Source organism: Clinocottus analis, unplaced genomic scaffold (assembly GCF_023055335.1).
Source record: "Clinocottus analis isolate CAN_PGR_092001 unplaced genomic scaffold, fCliAna1.0.p SCAF_3, whole genome shotgun sequence".
Lineage (NCBI taxonomy): Eukaryota > Metazoa > Chordata > Actinopteri > Perciformes > Cottidae > Clinocottus > Clinocottus analis.
This window is the reverse complement of record NW_027176042.1, coordinates 15126319-15143185: the sequence shown is the minus strand read 5'-3', so window position 1 is coordinate 15143185 and position 16867 is coordinate 15126319. Positions and strand designations below refer to the sequence as shown.

The window sequence follows — 16867 nt, the reverse complement described above, 5'->3', positions numbered from 1 at the left end:
CACAGCATGCTCAACCAAAGTCCATTAAACAATAAAGGTTGGGGAATAGGGCATATGTGAGTATCCAAATACATAAATATCCAGAAGTGTCCAGCACAAGTTCCCCAACAAGCCACCAAACACAGTCTAAAGTCATGAGAATGGCTAAGTGACTCTTCTAGCGCCCTCTAGAGGCCACTGTGGCGTCATGAGGTTTGATACTAATGTTTTTACCTCCATGAACTGGATCCTCTCTGCAGAGTAATGCAGAAAGTGCTTAATGAGGGGTGATCTTCAGCAGTGACACTTTTCTTCTGACCTTTCAGATTGATTGACTCATGATGGACAGACAGAGATGTCCTTGATGGATTGACATTATGGGGCAAAATCAGTGCATGGATATGAATATTAACTAACACGCTGTTGCACTCGCACACGCTTATTGAAACATGTTCTTTCTATGAACATGATCAAAGTGTAGGTTTCTGATTGCTAGTTAGTGGGTATTGTAAGACTAATGTAACTAGCTGTGCAGCAGCTGCACAACTTGAGCAGGTAGCGGACATTACTATCAAACCAGAAGGGCACATAATCCACATACAACCTAAAGAATAACCAAGCATCCAGGACAGCTCACCTGTACCCAGGCTTGACCAAGACTATAACACATTATAAACATCACACACTCCACACACCATCATTTATGAATGTAACAGTGCAAAAATATATAGTGTAAAATACATTATTGCATGTTAAAAATGCATTTACGCATGTCGCTCTTGGAAGAGGCAGTAGAAGCTCAGATTGTGCCATAATACTGAAAGTAGTAACACTTTTATAATGATATTTACTTTTTATTATTTTAGGGAAACATTTTTAGTCCAACAAAAAGTCCATTGACGTATATGTCAATATTTTCTTCTTCCAGGTGGTTACAAGACTTTTCAGAACAGCTAAATGCATTTCACTTTTGTCAAATTCAACCAGCGCTGGTTATTTATTTTTCACAAAAATGGATACTGACAGTAACTCTGTGAATTTAACACAAACGTTGATCAAGAGAGACACAAATTGTGGCCTGAGACAGCACAGCACCACATACTATGTATTGTTTCTTATTGTATTGCACAGCTGGACTTTTTGTTTTACTGTGTGGCAGAATGTACACACACAGATGCAGAGCGCTAACAGAAAAAAGAGAAAATGTGATCAATTCTGTCTGACTTTCATGTTGCTGTAAATAATATACTGCGCATTATAAATTACATCCACTTTACACAACTCAACCCAAAACTGCTTTAAAAAAATGTGCAGAAGTCGCCACGTTCTTTTTTCAATATCACAGTTTATTTGAAATAATTACGTAAGCCCCGTCATAGAGAGAGGGATATGGCTCATCTTTCTCAAGCTGCAGATTTTTTGGGTATTTCTGAGAAAGCAGGATGGGAAAATAACCATCCTGAGTTTCCAACTCAGACTGCAGGAGTTAGGCTGTATTGCTTCAATATATTTATGTAACAGAGGAGGTTCAGAACATTTCTCCCCGAGAGGTGAAAGTAAGCCCCCACTGGTTGTATTGTATCATGTTCCATTGTGTAACACACTTTGTTTGAATAAGGACGCGCAAACTGACCACCTCTCTGTGGATGAACAAAATCATTGCAACATAATGCACCGGCCCAGGTGAAAGCACCTTTTACAGATCATCTTCACAATGGAAAGTGTATGCAGTATCCAATAAATAACAGCCTTTCATTCTCCATTTATAAGGGTTTTCTCTTCATCTCTTTCCACTAACAAACAAATGCACAAACAGAGACCTTGAACTCAGAGGGCAATGCTCTCTTTAAAGAAAAGACACTGGTAGCAACAAAATAGTTTTTGTTATGTAATGAAAATAAAGTAGTAATGCATTGAAAGACACCATGTACTAAAGATACATTACAGGCTGATACAAGTGTTGAAAGACATAAGAAGGTGAGTTAAAAAATACTCATTAAGTATGAGTTCTACAGGTTTATGCATGTTGTGTTTTTTTGGTGTGATGCCTTAACTGAGCCTGAGAAACTCAAAAAGAATGGATCTTTATCCACAGATCCCAACATACTTATCTTGCACTAGTCATCAGTATAAATAAACAGCAAAAGCCCCATGTGGATTGCTTACGTTATTGCAGAAATGTACCTCAAAGGAATAGACAGAGAGCACTGAGAGTAATCTGGTGCTATCAGTGGATTCAATGAAGTTGAGCAGGAAGCAGGCCAGTCAACATCCTGACATAATGTGTGCTCAGACCTGCAGAAGTGGACAATTTATTTCCCTATAATGACTGCTTAACATTGTAGTCATTGAATCTGGCTTTGCGTTATTGTTCCTCTTTATGTCTCTGATTCTATCTCGGTGTCTCACATAGTTAACATTCGTCTTCATGTGCTGATCGTCTTCACTGATGATCATTCTTACTATGGGCTCGGCAGTGGCCTGTGAAGCCATGAACACCCAGGATGAGTTATATGTTGACCTCCAGAAGGCCATCTGGAGGTCACAAAATTAAATAACATCAAAATGACTTGATTTGTCTGTCTCATATTTTTTCTTTGCCTCTCCTCAGTCACTGTTGTGTTGCAGTAAAAGGAAGTATGGCACAACATTTGCACCAGCTGACTGGCCGCTTTTGAGCAGCAGGAACGTTTCTAAAATGTGTGTGGATGCTGCTACAGCAGTGAGATGAGGTATCTGGTTATAGTCCACATTTAGTTTACAATTCTGCACACTAATAATTGTATTAATTTGAATATTGTATGGAATTCCTCCAACAGAAACTACAGAAAGTAAAAGTAGCCGTAATGCAAAGTGTTATACTATCATAGTATCATTTTTAGGGTATTAATTTCTAAGCAGTGATTCATTGGGCACGGTTAGCTTCATATACTTCTGGTTTAATTTGTAACAAATATTCTATAAACTGACCATGTTTTATTTGTCAAAGTTTAAATTACAATATTTTTTTTTCTGAAATGTAGTGGTAGTAGGTAAATGTAGGATAAAAAGAAAATGAGTAAAGTATCTACATTAGTAGTTATAAGTATTGAGTAAACTTGGTGTCTTTCCACCACTGCTTTTGAATTAAGACTAAAATTGAGTGATTCACTCCATCTCTCATGCCTACATAAATTAAATAGACTACAGCAGTCTAGTGAATTGAAAGGGAGGTTTTCCCGACAGAGAATGAGTATTAAGGAGGATATATAAATATGAAGTTTTGCATAAGGTACACAATACTATTCTCTACAATACAGTATGTACATTTTGATGTCATCTTCCTACTTTTATTATATTAATTACAAACTAAACTCTGTAGTCTACATTTTGTGATTTATTTATGAAGACTATCATTAATAATACTTTGATAATTTGTTCAACAATTTCTGCCAAGGGTGATAACATGATGAAGACCATTTTAAACCACTTTCTTTCCTTTATTTCCTGTACAAACAGACAATACTTTTGTAAAAACTGTACATTTCAGTTTAACATGCTGAGACAAAAAAATGGCATTAAGACAGAAAAAAAAAATGTAAACAAGGAAAGTAAATTTACTTTGTCTATGTACAATTTATAAATTATATATTATCCTCCATCTTATGCCTTTATCACATTTGTTCTGTCGTCTGTTTTGACAAAAAGCATCCTAAAGAGAGTGAAATCGGTAAGGGAGAACGTCTCTTTTGCGTCCATGTCATTTCACTCATCATAGTTGATGCAGACATGGTGGAGATCCACTTCAAAAACAACCCGATCTTCAGGCCATGATGATAAATCACTTGAGCTCGAGACTTCTAACTCATTCCAATTCAGTGAAGCGAGCAAACATGGCTTTGCGGACTGCATCTTTGTACGTGTCCGAAGCGGAGAGGGAGTAGTTGGTGCCTTTAGTACCAAGTCCCGCTCCTTTTGTTCTCAACTGTGCCTGAGGAGGAAAAGCACAAACTTCACAAATCAACTAAAAATACCTATCAGAATTATTCAGTTATTGATGCTGATAGTACTGGTTACACAACGACAACACCAGGTAATTGTTGTGAATACCTCAATTGGTGTTGTGATTCCTTGCTGGTTGCGACCAAGACCTTTACCCTCCTTCCATCCCATGGCCTGCAGCATTTTGTTCCCAATATTGTCGCTGTTAAGGCCGTCTTTAGTGGGCTGTTCATAGTTACTGCGCACAAAAAGCACATTTTAATGCTTTAAATATTACAAACAAAACAAAAAAAAACGAACAACTAGAACGCCACAGGGACGGACAAAAAAATGTTTAACTCAAAATAGGAATTTAACAAAAGGTTCCTTACATGACGACAGGTGCTGGTTGGTTAAACTTCTTCTTTTTGGGTGCTGGTGCTGGGGGTTCAGGAATGCCATACTTTTCTCTCCTCTCAGCCGCACGGTCTCTGTATTTTAGCTATTTAAGAGCAGGATATAACGTTTCATCACAACATTGATAGTGGGAACAATTCAATGCTATAAGCCGGTTAATTCTGTATTAAGACAAACCTCAGTTTCTTTTCTCTCCAGCTCTTCTAGTTCTGCTTCGGTCAGTTTGGATCTGTGGAAAACCTCCATGTTTTTCTTGGAAAGACGAGATGATTATCTTAATTAATTATTGATCTTTTATGTTTTCTTGACTGACACGGACTAAAAAAATGAATTTTAGGCCTAAAGACAATATGTGTGAACATACCTTGTGAAGGTCAGAGAGTTGCTGATGTCGAATTAGACTTTCTTTGTTGGGAAACTGTCTCCTACACAACAAGCAGGCCAACTTTGACCAGTCTGTCATCTTGTCCTGACCTCCATCACCAGCATCAGAATCTGCTACCCCTTCCTCAGGGTCACTGTCTCCACTGTAGGCTGCCACAAGGCCACACTAACCACATCATGGAAGGACAAGGGAAAGCGTAACGGTTAAGATAAATAGCATAAATAGTCGGCGAGTACATGCATTTACAATCCAATAAAATAGCGCACCTTGGAAGTGTTGACTGAGCTGGTTTGTGGCTCCTCCTCGAGGCCTCTTGGCACCTCTGGCATGAGTCTCTCTAGACTGCCTGCCTGCTAAAAAAATAAATAAAAAAATGTTATTGATGGATAATAAGGTTGAAAGCTTCCACGTGTATTCTTCGACTTTATCCCAATGGATTACCTTCTTTTCAAACAGTATGAAGCCAGCATCAGCAGCTGCTGCCTCCTTCCTCTCTTCTTGACTAATAGGCTGAAAGCCACCCCTGAAGTTGTCTTTGTGCTTGTTGAGACTTTTAGCCCACCGTTCCATGTCTTTAGCAATCTGAAAGAATCAAACCGATTTTTAATAATAAAGCTAAAACCGGAAAAAAAAAAAAGACACACAGAAGTTGAAGTAGACAAAGTCACACACTTTAAAAATGTAATATCTGAGGTGCTGTATGTATTCAGTAAGCATGACAATGGTGAATATGTTGTAGACTTCATATCACAATACCTGTTGAGCGGTCTTGCTTTTGGGCTTTTCCTTTTTTTCCTTTCCCTCTTTTGATTCTTTGCTGGCTTCTTTGCTTTCTGCTGCATTATCATTTAGTACAGCATTTGCGTCGGTTGAGGCAGGTACGTATGTCTGTTTCTCAGTGTCCCAGTACAGATACTGCTGGGTCTGAGAGTTGTAGTAATACTGAAAAGCGATAAACACCAATGCAAATAATCAAAACAAAATGAACTCTTGTGACTCTCACCAACATGACTCTCACATGGTGGCTGTGCACTACTTACATGAGTGTTTGGGTCATAGTAAAGGCCAGTTTGAGGATCATAGTAGAAGCCAGAGGACTCATCATACTGATAGGAGGAAGTGTCAGGAGCTGTTGAATATAATACATAGCATTACTAACTACTAGAGAAAACTGAGTTTTCTTAATACATTTCCCTGCAGTCAAAAAAACTAATATTTTAGCTTGAAATATTAGATAATCATTAATAAATCAATAAATGGTCCCAGCCCTACTTCTTATTAATCTTTCCCATTGAAGCATTCTGAAGGCAGGCGCCTTTTAGTCCTTTGAGCTCTTGCAACTCGGCTCAAGCAGTAAGTACTGCTCTGCACAAGTACCGCTACATGGGCCTCATATTTAGGTCATAAGACTAGCCAGTGCAGTCTTGTATGAAATGGAATATTATACAACAGGCAGAAGCACATTTTAATTTCTCTGCGTTTCAAGCTGTTGCCGGGAAAACACCATAATATAATAGATGTGCATTACAGTGACCTCAAGAGGATAATCTCTTCATGCACTTCACACTTCAACAGGGCAGGTGTTAGAGGATCTAGTGTGCTCATACCAGTACTGGTGTCAGCTGTCTGTCCTGAGGCTGCTAGTGTACTAGTGGCAGCTCCTAGGCTAACAGGCACAGATGCAGCGGTAAGGCTTGAAAGTTGTCCTGGGTGCGCTCTTGCTTCAAACTGCTGGGCAAGTGACAATGCCTGCAATTAATGCAATGGTTATTTAGAGATTGTTACAGCATGCATTTTAATACAAAAGCACTATAGCATAATTACAGAAATAACAAATAAAATGTGCATCTTACCTGAACGGCAGGCTGACCAATTATATGGGGTTGGTAGACTTGTGCACCCTGTGCGATGACTACTCCGGGTGGAACAATCTTTACACCTGGGGCAGCTAAAATTGAAAAACACAAAGTGCTCTTTGACAATTTTACCCAACAATTACCATCCCTAGACAAACAGAGACAATGTTTTACTTTGATGGAGTCTGTCTGTGCTTGGGATCGGCAATTATCTTACCAGACTGAGGACAATTACACAGAAACTGAGTGCTGCGTCACTCGTGGTGTCTAAAAGTGAGTGGGTGGACCATTGCACATAATGTCTCTTCTTCCTCTTCTTCTTCTTCTTCATTTGCATGTCACTAATCTCACATAAATGAGGCTTTGAACTAGTCTGTCGAGTCCTAACAAAATTGATTGTTCACAATGGTAGGCGTTTGTCAGGTTGCTGTGTGTCCTCGTCTCTCAACCCAAAAGTCAAAATGTATAAAAGATAAATTGCTACTATTATTTACAAATGTGTACAAGCTTCTTTTTTTTCTTTCTATCATGTATAATGAAATGTAACATTCTGACAATCATGAAACGGCTAAGTATGTAGAAATAAAGGCTGGCAGCAGCAACACAATCCGTGTGGACACTTCTCGTGTTAGAGACGCAGTAGTTCAGCGAGGCAGCCGGCCCTTATCATTCACCCCGACAGTGTCACTTGGGCACAAGAGCTGAAAGCATGTCATACCTCCCAATATGCCATTTCCCTGGGAGGTGCTGGCTCCTGCTCCTTGCTGGTAGTATGCCTGGTAATCCTATTAAAGTAAGTAGTAAGAGTGAATTTAGAAACTTCAGTGGTACAAAATCAAAATGTAGTCTGCTATAGCCGTCACTATCTTTAAACCAAACAAATTGAAAGACATTAGAACGTATCTGCTCCTATATTGATCAGTTACAATGTTTGCTTCATTTGTTCTACTAACCTGTGACATTGGCAGATAGCCTTCTTGTAGGTAGCTGAACTCGGACATTCCCTCTGAGTTCTGCTGTGGCTGAAAGGGTGAAGCATATGTTATGAACCCATTACATTGACACTGGAATATCATAAAAAACAGGATATTGACAGAAACTTGACCTACCTGACTTGAAGACCACTGGGCTGCAGCAATGGCTGTGCTGGCCACAGAGAAGGCACTGACACGATTCCCGTCAGGTAGTAAAAGGTCTCTAAAACCGGCAAAGGGCAGAAAAATGCAAACAGGTTCATTTAACTGTTGCTGTATTGCAGACAATATGCCAGGTAAATCTTTTCATCCATCACAAAATCAATGCACATTATACTTACTTTCTAGCACTTTTAGCAAAATCCACACCAATTGTTTTTCCATCCAGTTTCAGGGGCGGCTGCAGTCCTTGTAAGATGGTTAACAGCTGAGAGGCTTCCTGTAAAAAGAAGGATATACAATTTTAACTGATATGCAGGCATTATTGAGACAGGAAGTTGATCAAGAAGAAAACTTAAGAAAACCAAGAACTACCAATAGAAAGCCAAATAAAAGGACCCTAATAAAGTAATTGGTAGTTTTAACAGTAAATTATGACACTAATTAACGGTACATGCAGAAAATGATCTTTTTTTACATGTCAGAGAATGTCTTACCAGAGGAGAGGACAGCTGTACAAAGGCAAAGCCGCGGTTCTGGCCTGTCTGCTTGTCTTTAATGAGGCGAATGTTGTTTGATGAAAGATTAGCATATGGTGCTAGTGATGTCAAGATGGCTTCCACGGTGGCCAGAGGAGCAACATTTCTCAGGATGATCGCTGTGCAGTTCAAAAGTTTATCATTAATAATATCCTACCATGATAGGGACAGTCCAAACTAAGTAGGACGTTGGATCTGTAAGAGAAGCCCTTACTGTCACCGTAGAAATCTCCGTTGGGTTGAGTTTCGGAGACTCCAGTATTATTGCAGTTTTCACTTTCTGTTGAGAGAATGACAGAAGTAAGAGCTGCATTAACATAACGTTCAGAACCGTGTTATCAAAATAATTGAAAATGGGGTATACGGTGAAAATTTTCAAATCAGGTCAATGTGCAAAATTGAGTATTTACAGTACCAGCCTATTTCATAAACTGCATTGTGTTTTGTCCCCATTTTGCATTACTGGCAGGTAGCAAAGAAAAAAAAAGCATGTCGTTTCCAATCACACTGGGCCTCTACAACAGCAAAAAGACAAACTTTGCAACCCAGCACTGTTGACTCAAGCTGCTCAGATATCTGCAGTCAGCGGCCTCTGGTTGATTTAACTACTTACCGGCTTTGGTTGCTCCACACCTGAAGCACTTCAGCCTCCTCCGGAAATTGTACAGGCCACACTGCAAGTAACCGTTCACATCATTTTTATTATACACCTACTGAAGCCCTGAACAGTGCTGCCTCAGAAAACAGGCAAGCGATATTGGTGCAGCATACCATACTTACCTGAGACATAACCTAAACTTTAACGCGTAATTAAATGTAGATGCACCACAAAATAAACTGACCGTAACAATCGTAACTTGTGGGCCGAAAATATGTACTTTTAGGCCTGTGTGTGTTTGCAATGTTCTGTTGTAGCATTCTGTGGATATGGAGGCCATGAAACCAAGACAGATGATTAACTTACAGTGTTGCAGAGCCAGTCTTCATACTTGTTTCTGGGATGGCTGTAGTGCATGTCCACGCTTTTGCCTTGGATGGTCAGACGTTTCTGAAAGAGGACGACAAAAGTCACTCAAGCATTCCTGGCATGTATCAATCTCATCAATAGAGCAAGCAGTGTTGGAAGGGAGAGGAGGGGGAGAGGGACCCCCAACAGACAGCCTTTGTGTTAAAGACAAGACAGGCACATGATGTATGTGTGAGCATGACGTATAGAAAGTTTTAAAGTGTTTGGGACCCGAGTGTCCAGGCTGAGCTGGAGCAGAGTGTACAATGTGACCCTAACAGACATTTGACAGTTTAAAGAAAAAAAAAGAAAAAAAGGAAGATTAAAAAGAAAAAAAAGAAAAGAATTCCTCTTCTACTGGGGTGTAGGTTTAAAAAAAAAAAAAAAAAAAAAAAAAAAATAGGATGAGCTTAGATTCAACTCTGAATTATCATTGAAGATGCATCAACTAATAGCAAAGGTAATGATAATGTTTTCATTGTCTTAAATGCAGATTACTCAAAAAGATAACCTCACAATATGAGTCTGACCTGCAGCTTTTATGATACTGCCAATACAGTTACCTAAACAACAATATTTGTTACAACATTAAGTTGTAAATCATGTATATTATAATTTATATAAATATACAAGTCAAATCTTTTGCTCTGTGGCATACAATCCATGAGTTTTTCTTTTTGATTCCACTCTACTTAAACAATGGTTGCCTTTTGAGTTATTTTTCCAGATCCCCAAGATTAAAACTAGACTTGGCGATTGTGAAGCAACCTGATTGGTCTCCATCCATCGGGTAGCATCTTGCAAGTGATAAAAGTCCACGAAGGCGAAACCACGGCTTATACCTAGAGACAGCATTCAAATATAGACGGGAGGCGTGTTAGTTAAGAGTCCATGGGCATATTATTCAAACTCTTCCACAAACTGCTTCACGACCCAGGCCCTGTTTGGTACACAGTAGGCCACTCCTTAGGAGTTTTACCATAGCATGCATTCCTGCTGAATACCACTGTTTTTAAACACTCAACAACAAAGTGTGTTTGCCAATTAAATTTTTGTTTAAACTGTTATGGCTGCTTACTTACCTTAAAAAGATCCACAGTGAACTGAAATGATATGTCTTTAATCAACATTTTAAAACTTTTTTCAAGTATTGTGATAATATTCTCTCCTAGCTGCTATGGGAAAATGGGTCTGAATGGAAGCAGGTTTGCCCTATGGTCAAAGACTGGGGGGAGGTAAAGTTCCGTCATGTATCTAGTTCTCACCTGTTTTCTTTTTCATCAGTCTGACATCCACTGGCTGCGGTCCTTCCAGCTGGTCTATGGCAAAACAAACCTGAATAATGTGCAGATGGGGCGTTAATATTCTAATTCCAACCCCCCAATATTAGGACATTTAATCTTAAAGAATGAATGGTGAAAAAAAACATTGCACCAAACTCAATACTAAGTAGGTTGCATATCTGGAGAAATAAACCTTAGGACTTACATGGTCTTCAGTGACATGAGGAGACAGACCCCAGAGCATGATGGTCTTGCTTTTCTTCTCGTCCCAAGGCTCTCTTCTGCAATCCTGCTCTGGATAGTCGCCATCGGAGTGATAACCATCTTCTGATCTATCACTATTACGTCGTTTCCTTTCTCTTTGCTTGAAATAAAAATAGATCAGTGCATCAGCGAAGTGTGGATGTCATTAAACAACGAGTATGCTTACTTGTATATCATACTCCCATTGTAACTCAGTGATATTAGAATTAAGAAACTACCTCTGGACTGTCTCTAGGTCCTCTGCGATCTCCTTCAAAACGATCACTGCGTCGCTCTTCGCCCCAGCGGCGCATGTTGTGATCCCGCTCCTGGTCCCTCTCTCTTCTGTCGCGCCAATCTGATTCATCACGTGATTGCTCAGAACCATATCTACCGCTACGTTCTGTCCGACTAATCCTATTTAGGAAGACATTGAAAAGGCAAAGCCACACATTACTACAACTAGTCTGCAATTGCACAATATTCCTTATAATATGACTGAATCAGATACTATTGCATCAACAAACTCGCAACATAATTCCTTGATTGACAGTACACCAAAAGCCTAAAACTGCATTTCCTCTGTTCTAGGGGCACTGTCTTAAATCTAGTCGAAGACTAACACTAAACATTTACATTGGTTGTTGCAGTACCTAATACACTTGTTTCCACCACATTTACAATTTTATAAGAACTGAAACCTTGTTTTTGGTATTCAAGAAAATGAACCCACGAATGGATTTTACCCATACAACTAACAATCAATGTGGGCTGAAAGAAACCAAATGTGCAAAGTAACCACAAAATAATTCAGTGATGACCATTTCCAGCCCTGACATACCTGGCAATTTACTCTCAATTTGGAGACCACAATGTCTAGCTCTATCAGTTAGGTATACGTTATATTGTTTTACATCAAGATCATTCAATAAGTAAAAATGTTACTATCATAATTCAATTAGCTATTAATAAGGAAATATGTTCCTTTAATACGCCACATGGGAGGACATTTTAGGGCCATGAAGAAAAGATTTTGCCACGTTTTCTGTAGACTGTTCTTTACATTTTTTCCTTTTAAGATGGATATTGCCACAATGGTTAACGGCATGTTAAACATCCATTTGCGTTGACTGAAATGACCCCATCTTCGGCGATAACAACTCATCTAAACGTTAACTAGTTCCTGTCGTTGGAAAGATAACGTTAATCTATACCAAATCACAGGTGGGCGTAATATAAAATAGCATTATAATGCTAGTTCAACATTAGCGGAGCAAAAAATAAAACGAACGCTGCCATTTTAATAAGCCACGCCTACCATGGCGAACAGCGCCAGCTACTAGCTAGGTTACTCACCTTTTATCAGGTCCCATTTCTCCCAACTGCGCACTCACACACCCGAGTCACGACTCTAGAAAATACAAATGCGACACGGCGATGTGTTAATTGCCTAACAGCACACAACATGTTCCCTACGAATACACGTTAACTGGATTACAATGCGCACAGCTAGTTGCTGCAACATGGAGCCGGTCTAATGTTAACAAACAGAAGCGAGAGATGCCGTACATTGTTTCCGTTTCACATCTCAATCTACAATAACTCACCTGTATAGTTTGTCAAAAAATTGTATCACCCACTAGTAGTTTTTAAATTATTTGAATAACCGTGAGAAAGACGATTCATCTCACGTTCAAGGACTACCCCAACACAACTACGGTCCCTTCTTTGTCCCAAGATGCATTGGTGTATAACGCAGTGCATTATGGGAACTAAGAATATTTTGCACCCTATTCGCCTCACACATTCGCATTTGGTCCTAGGATTTTCATCAACCTCCAACAGGTTTTGACAATTAACGTTATGTTAGGGACTGAAATTACAGGGAATAAAGTTGGGGTTACAATGTGTTATCACCATCTGCCTGCCAATGTTAAAGGAGTTATGCTGCTACCGGGGCATACATCTGTATGGTGTTTTTTTGTGCTGGTGTTTTTGTTGTGCTGCCTTAAAGTTTAAGAGAAACAGTCTAATAACTAACATTTCAGTAATTTTAATGAGTTATGTGGCCTTTCAGCTTGTCATATTTACACTCAACTGTGTTATAATTTAGTACTTTAAATTGTAATTTTAACATTTGGCTTTTAGTAAGTTGCTTTGTATGGCAAATTGCATTAAGCTACATGACCTATGTGACTGCTTTGTGACTTTACTTTTAAATGTGTAGCCCTTTTCAGGGCAATTTAATTTGTTTCTAATCTCGTTCGGAAGTCGTATTACATCTCACGACAAAACTATTACTAAACTAATTATATTTAATTTTCAGTCCAGCATTTATGCCAGTGCGTTGGACTCTCACTGTGTCCCACAATCCTGTAAATTCAATAACAATTTGAACTGTCAAATATCTTACTGTTGGGTGACCTGTATAATAGCAAAATACCTATTGTACATGTTTGTTTATTTTGTCAATATTTGTATCTTCTTGTACATTTTTAGAGTCCGTTTGAGCAAATTGAGAGCTACTGAGCATTAAATTCCTTGAATGTGTCAACAAACCAAGTCACTGAAGTTGATTTTGACTAAGATAAGATACAACATACAACAATGTAATTGTTCAGTATTTATTACAGTATTTAAATCCTGAAACATCACCAAACAGTTCACTGTACAAGCAGGTCTTCAAGAAAGATGACTACACAATTAATTGTTCAACTTGGCACACAAGGAGGATCCCCTTTCAATAATTCAATTTCATTAATCTCTAAGGTGGTAATGACAATGCATACAACACAGGATGGTCAAAAGTTGCACTGATACCAATCCATAATTGATCTCTACATTTATTTATGTTTAAACCTATACTTTGAGCAATTTTTCTCTTCTTTTTCTCACATTGATGATTCTTGAGTCACTGACACGCAAGACAGACCCACATCTTCTATACAAAAGTGTCATGCGACAAAAACGACACAAAACTCAGCCATAAAATATAAAAATGGTCCAAATGGTCCCATAAAAAAGGAGGGTGGAATCCATCACACTTATTCCTGGGGGATGGATAGGTAGCTCTGGGATCTTATGAATTCCCATCATGATTTCTAGGTCAAAGTCTCTCCTTTCGTCACCTGTAATGAGACAAATAATTATGGAATGTTATACATCTTTATATTCAAATAGCCATTGGTTTGTCTGTAATACAATGCAGTTTACTTACTCTGGCCTCAATATATTCAATCCTCCTCTCCAAAGCCGTCAGCTTTTCGTTGAGGGTGGCCAAGCGGGATCGACACGACATATCTGAGGAGGATAAATAGTGTCGAACATGTCACGCTAACCATCACTGATCACGACGTTTCATTTTAACAGGCGCAGCTCTGTCGATTATGACGAGAACATCCAGATCCACTCGACAATATTGACCCACACAGCAATGTTTGCTGTGACCCTTTCTCAAAGAGCATCGTTTAATGTCAGGAGTTTTGCTGGTGTTGGTATATGTTGCTGCCAACAGAGTAGAAGGTTGGCTGTGGCCAGACAATCAAACGGTCACTTGAATCCAGTCGTCGATTATCGTTTTAATACTTGTTAGGCAACTGACAAGAGATAACAAGCGAAGCTAAATGTGAGGCACCGAACTGCAATCTCTCCCCAAGGAAACAATAACAAGCTCACGGCTAAATGCTAACTGGGAGTGGCAGCTGAAAGCATCAGTTTGGATGCTAGCTAATGGCTAAGCTAGCTAGCTAACGGCTAAGCTAAACTAGCTAACTAGCTCTCGGCTCGCCATCAAGAGAAGACAACGCCACCCGCAAACGTGATCGTTTCTTTCTGCGAGCCGCGATGAAGCTTACCAAATGAGTTGAGAAAGTCTGCGATTTTTTTAATGCTGCTCGTAATGACTTCGATGTACTCTCGATTCGCCCAATCTTGGTGAATCTCCCTTTGCACTGGATCTTCCTGGCCAGCCATGTTGGACGAGTCGCAGTTCAGCGTAACGTTCAATCGAGGATAGCCCCAACCAGGAAGCGCAGCAGAGACGGGCAAAGTGCCACTGTGGTCGTTTTAAATATTTTAGTTATAATCACAGACAATCACAGAAAACAATGTGTTTTATTGCATTTCTGCACTTTAAGGTGACGTCACATGCATAACGATAGTACGCCAGCGTTAGGTAAGTTAACTATTTAACCAAGGTGGATGGACGTGGTCCAACATACTTAATTGTTTGCCCCTATACTCTCGCCAGGTAACATTTAAAATGTATAATATTAAACCGGCAAAAGAAATATAACTGTCAAAACTATTTATTATGTAGAGTATTTCTGTATAATGTAGTAGTACTTTAAAAGACTACATCAAGATAAGTAACTTCACTTTATACTGGAATTGTGTTTCTATGTATGTATGCAGTCTATTAAAATTATAGTAGCATTTTATATCACATCATATGCTAATTTATGCTCTTTAAGTCTATCCAATGTATGAGTTATACAGGCAGAGTCTTTTACATGCTAAACAGAAACTCCCCACAAAAAGGTTTTAAAGACTGTCTTCATGAGTAAATAAGCTGAACAACCACAAGAGACAGTGCACTGGATACACTGTTGCAATTGACATGTGAAGGAAAAAACAACCTGATCAAGTAGTAGTTCCACTGATTCAACTTGTTGTCCGGGCTGGTCATAACGGATATCTGTGTGTGTTGTACACTTTATTTCAGTAGCTCTTCAATAATTCTTTAATATCTGCCTCAATATCAATGGCGACGACATTTCTGCTGCAGCGCTTGTAAGGCTCCCCAACAGGACCGACCAGGATCTTCCCAAAGTTTCAGGAGATGTCATTCCTACTGAAGGAACTCCAAATGATGAACTTTGGATCAGTCATGCGAGCCATGGCGTCATAAGGGGAAAGGAAGCTTTTCTTTCAGATACACAAACAAGTGGTGGGCATCCTCCATTCACCTTCTGAAGGCGCTAGAACTTTGGTTAAAAGGCATTCCCTTGACGGACATACTTCAGAGACCCGGATTTCATCATTCGTGCAGTTCACCTCTTATAAAACAGAAACATAAAATACAATACAGATGGGCAGTATGCAATTAGATGTTTCCAGTTTAAACTAGTCCACTACTGCATTTCAGAAGGAAGTAATGTGCTTTTTACTGTTTATCTGACAGCTGCAGATATTGGTAATTTTGCAGAGTCTGATTTTTACATACAATGTCTATGATCAAGTTTTAAAATCTGGGACACAATGCACTACTGATCAGCCTAAAATAATCCTAGCTCTACCTCTATAAGTAGACTATAATGCTATTAGGCCTTTCATCAATGCACATACATTCTGCTGTATGTGAGTTTTAGTTTTGATAATTTAAGTATAATTTGCTGATACTGCTTTTGACGTATCTCACTGCTGCTTTATCATCATTCTAAATGTCATGACTGTAATAAATAGAATATATAAATGAAATCTATACCTCGTCTTATTGTAAAGAATCACACACTATTGACAGGCTAGGGCAGGGGTGTCAGACATACGGCTCTGCTAATTTTGTTCTTCATATATATATATATATATATATATATATATATATATATATATATATATATATATATATATATATATATATATATATTTTTAAGAACAAAATTAGCAGAGCTGGAATTCAAACCTCTGATCCTCTGCTTATAAGACGGACATGCAAACCATTGATCCACAGTCACAATTTATGTGAGCACTGATATTATTGTGTTAGAAGTCGTTAAACATGGATCACGTCATGGAGCGAAGGAATCTGCAGAAGAGAGCCCAGGCAGATAAACCGAGGGCTGATGTCTGAATTTTTGGTCTTTATGTTTCTAGGTAATTGTTGAAAGACCTTAAAATAGAGTTTATCATCTAAAAGCCTTCACCAATGATTTAAACATAGAGAAACATTGTTGTTAATTATACATTATTATGCTGTGATTTTACTGGTCCGGCCCACTTGAGATCAAAATGGGCAGCAAGTGGCCCCTTCACTAAAACGAGTTTGACACCCCTGCGCTCGGGTCACTC

At 38.9% G+C, this 16867-nt stretch overlaps 2 protein-coding genes across 2 annotated transcripts; both read right to left on the bottom strand.

The window, feature by feature from the left end:
• Window positions 1-3449: 3449 nt before the first annotated feature.
• Window positions 3450-12537, bottom strand: rbm5 (RNA binding motif protein 5). The gene is made up of 25 exons (XM_068594061.1): window positions 12409-12537; window positions 12158-12212; window positions 11041-11218; window positions 10764-10922; window positions 10541-10610; window positions 10044-10117; window positions 9234-9317; window positions 8883-8943; window positions 8484-8549; window positions 8228-8388; window positions 7913-8010; window positions 7707-7794; window positions 7551-7619; window positions 7316-7382; window positions 6595-6689; window positions 6349-6490; window positions 5782-5870; window positions 5498-5683; window positions 5183-5323; window positions 5008-5094; window positions 4721-4906; window positions 4534-4608; window positions 4332-4441; window positions 4069-4198; window positions 3450-3949 (listed from the first exon to the last, which is right to left on the bottom strand). Exons 2-25 carry the CDS (start codon window positions 12172-12174, stop codon window positions 3824-3826), a joined length of 2559 nt encoding a protein of 852 aa, XP_068450162.1. The 5' UTR covers window positions 12175-12212; window positions 12409-12537; the 3' UTR covers window positions 3450-3823.
• Window positions 12538-13411: 874 nt separating this feature from the next.
• On the bottom strand, window positions 13412-14911 carry brk1 (BRICK1 subunit of SCAR/WAVE actin nucleating complex). Its single transcript, XM_068594393.1, has 3 exons — window positions 14656-14911; window positions 14019-14101; window positions 13412-13929 (listed from the first exon to the last, which is right to left on the bottom strand). The coding sequence occupies exons 1-3, from the start codon at window positions 14771-14773 to the stop codon at window positions 13903-13905; spliced, it is 228 nt and encodes a 75-aa protein (XP_068450494.1). The 5' UTR covers window positions 14774-14911; the 3' UTR covers window positions 13412-13902.
• Between the last annotated feature and the right edge of the window lie 1956 nt (window positions 14912-16867).

What these genes read in the sequence shown, in the direction of transcription:
- rbm5 (XM_068594061.1), bottom strand. An exon ending in TTGGTCAGCCTGCCGTTCAG is followed by an intron (nt 6,491 to 6,594) that starts GTAAGATGCACA and finishes CATTAATTGCAG; the next exon opens with GCATTGTCACTTGCCCAGCA. An exon ending in TGGAGAGAAAAGAAACTGAG is followed by an intron (nt 4,442 to 4,533) that starts GTTTGTCTTAAT and finishes GCTCTTAAATAG; the next exon opens with CTAAAATACAGAGACCGTGC.
- brk1 (XM_068594393.1), bottom strand. Translation starts at nt 14,773, where the DNA reads ATGGCTGGCCAGGAAGATCCAGTGCAAAGGGAGATTCACCAAGATTGG. An exon ending in AGACTTTCTCAACTCATTTG is followed by an intron (nt 14,102 to 14,655) that starts GTAAGCTTCATC and finishes TATCCTCCTCAG; the next exon opens with ATATGTCGTGTCGATCCCGC. An exon ending in TTGAATATATTGAGGCCAGA is followed by an intron (nt 13,930 to 14,018) that starts GTAAGTAAACTG and finishes GTCTCATTACAG; the next exon opens with GTGACGAAAGGAGAGACTTT.